At 38.8% G+C, this 2,887-nt stretch overlaps 1 protein-coding gene across 1 annotated transcript; it reads left to right on the plus strand.

Moving 5' to 3' along the window:
* The first annotated feature begins 1,407 nt into the window (after positions 1 to 1,407).
* LOC131420308 (trace amine-associated receptor 3-like) lies at positions 1,408 to 2,001 on the plus strand. Its single transcript, XM_058566154.1, has one exon. It carries the CDS (start codon positions 1,498 to 1,500, stop codon positions 1,999 to 2,001), a length of 504 nt encoding a protein of 167 aa, XP_058422137.1. The 5' UTR covers positions 1,408 to 1,497.
* Positions 2,002 to 2,887: the final 886 nt, after the last annotated feature.

Below are 2,887 nucleotides of genomic sequence, written 5' to 3' on the forward strand. Positions count from 1 at the left end.
TTAAACAAATGACAGTAATTTGCCATTTATTTTTATATATATTCATTCAAAAAAATGTATCTATTGCCTGCTACAAGCATTAACCTGGGTACTGAGAATCTAGGGGTGAACAAGATAGACAAGTTCTTTGCCTCCTGGTAGTCTATCAAAAAGACAGGCTTGTGACCAACAGGAGTCATGTGAGATCTGACTGGGCCGAGTCTGAGAGTGTGAAATTTGTGATCCTCATGAGTCACTCAGGGATGGAGTATGTGACATGGCTCCACTAGTTAGAATTTCAGATAAGCAGAAAGACTCAAAAAACGCAGAGAAAGGGAACAAAGAGGAGAGGAGAGGTTGGGAAGACAGAGGAGAAGAGAGAAAGGGAAGAGAGAGTGGAGAATCTGTGAAGTGTTGACGCAGCAACACGGCTTAGCCCACAGGTACATGGCTCTCTGTATTTCAATAGCCATATGCCATTTACAGCTCTTAAGAAATCTGCAGCCTTTTTACAACTGAAGATTTCAAATTATTGAAAGAATGCATAAAGGAAACTTTGTGATTTCACTTAGCTTTTATGGTGAAAGAGATGTTAGCTTGTTGTAGTTCAACGGAGTTTCTATCAAAGCGGCTGGTCAAGGTGAAAGTCGACCATAAATTCTTTTTTTTTTTTTTTTTTAAAAAACAGCTTTATTGAGGTATAGTTGATAGACAAAGAACTGCACAGTTTGATGAGTTTGGACATATGCAAACACCTGTGATACCATCACCACAATCAAGGTCATAGACAGATCTACCACTTCCCAGAGTTTTCTGTGTCCCTTTGTTTTTGCTTTTGTTTTTTGGGGTAAGAACATGTAACATGAGATCTACCCTCAACAAATTTTGAAGTGCACACTACCATATTATTAGCCATTTTGTACAGCAAATCTCTAGAACTTATTCATCTAGCTTAACTGAAATTTCATGCCATTGAACAATAACTGCCCATTTCCGCCTCCCCCAGCCCCTGGTAACCACTATTATCTTCTCTGCTTCTATTAGTGTGACTGTATTAGATACCTCATAGAAATGGAATAAACTCTGGAAAAGCTTCTGATACAGTACCAGGAGTAAAGCAGTCGATAGACAAACCCATGTTGAATGAATAAATGGAAATAGATAAAATAGAATAAAACACACTAGAACATGAAAGATACACAGTTGAGATTTTTCATTTTCTAAGGCAGCAAATAACTCAGAAAGCAAGCACAATTGATCTAATTTTAAATATTTAAATGAATTATAATTGAAGTGAATTAACAGGTGACTTTGAACTTTATTGTACTATTAGGAGCTGAAATTTACTGGAATCATTTTTAAGAAATGAAGAAACATAAACTCATCTTCCTAGAAAGGAATTTGAAGATATAAATCACCACGGATATAACTTATATTCCTGAGGACCTATCCAGTTGTCCAAAATTTGGAAATAAGTCCTGTCCTCCCACCAACCACCCTTTCCACGCTCTAGTGATAATGTATTCGGTTATGACTGGAGCCATAGTCCTCACAATCCTTGGAAACTTGGTCATAATGATTTCCATACCGCAGTTCAAACAGCTTCATTCTCCCACAAATTTCCTGATCCTCTCCATGGCAACCACTGACTTTCCGCTGGGTTTTGTCATCATGCCTTACAGCATGGTGCGGTCAGTGGAGAGCTGCTGGTTCTTGGGGGACGGCTTTTATAAATTCCATGCAAGCTTTGACATGATGCTAAGCCTGCCCTCCATCTTGCACCTTTGTTCCGTTGTTGACCGATTTTATGCTGTGTGTTGCCCTTTGCACTACACGACCACGATGACCTCCTCCGTGATCGAGCGACTCCTGGCCCTTTGCTGGTCGGCTCCTGCTCTTTTTCATTTTGGTTTAGTTCTGTTCGAGGCCAATGTTCCTGGTATGCAGAGCTGTGAGATTCTTGTTGCTTGCTTCAATTTCTGTGCTCTTACTTTCAACAAATGTTGGGGTAGAACACCATAGTTCCAAATGCTAAGCCTCAAGGAGTTTATGTTGATAATTTCATCATCCATCCCGGCCACAGAATCATGATATTTAAACACACAATGCTTTGGAGGGCATCAAAGATTAAGTATTTATAAAAGTAGAATCAAATTATCCATATGGAAACTAACTGGTAAAAACTAACTTTATTACGCCCTCTGAGGATTTTCTTCATAAAATGAAAAGTCTTGGTGACCGGGAATTGTTGGAAGATGTTGGGTTTTTCTTTTTATGCTCATCTGGCTTTACAAAACTTCTCTTTCCAAACTTCTTCCCAGATAGAGAACTGATAACTTTGCAGTCGATTTTTATAAATTTTGACTGCATCAGTCAGTGTCCAGTCAGGAAAACAGAAAGGAAAATTGTTATTTTAACAGAAAGAAATTAATTTAGGAAATTGTTTTAAGAGGTACTGGGGGACTTAAGACCAATTAATGGCTTTAGGAGTCTGCCCAGGCTCGGGCTCAGGAAAGATGCTTCAAAGGTGTTCTGCTAAAGAAAATTATTTAGAATGAAGATCACTGCTCAGTGAGCTTCCGAGCTGACAAAGCACAAAGCACAGACTCTGGCTGTCGCAGGCGGACCCTGAGCTCCCCACCCCACCACCACAGCCCTTCTGGGGCTCCACGAGGACAAAATGACTTTTGGAGTCCCAGGACTTAATTATTACTAAAAATAGGAACTTCATTTGCAAAAGGAAAACAATTACTTGCTTTTGACATTAAAAAGATATTTTCTTTCCTTGACATTACTCATAAACTGCTCTCAGCTGCTCCTCCTCCGAGACCAATTAAGAAATATAGAACAAAAAATAAAGTGTAAATGAGAAAGTAAAATAAAAGAAATAAGAAGAAAGTAATATAGA

Source organism: Diceros bicornis, chromosome 23 (genome assembly GCF_020826845.1).
Source record: "Diceros bicornis minor isolate mBicDic1 chromosome 23, mDicBic1.mat.cur, whole genome shotgun sequence".
Lineage (NCBI taxonomy): Eukaryota > Metazoa > Chordata > Mammalia > Perissodactyla > Rhinocerotidae > Diceros > Diceros bicornis.

Coding starts and splice junctions, on each gene's coding strand:
- LOC131420308 (XM_058566154.1), top strand. CDS start 1,498: ATGTATTCGGTTATGACTGGAGCCATAGTCCTCACAATCCTTGGAAAC.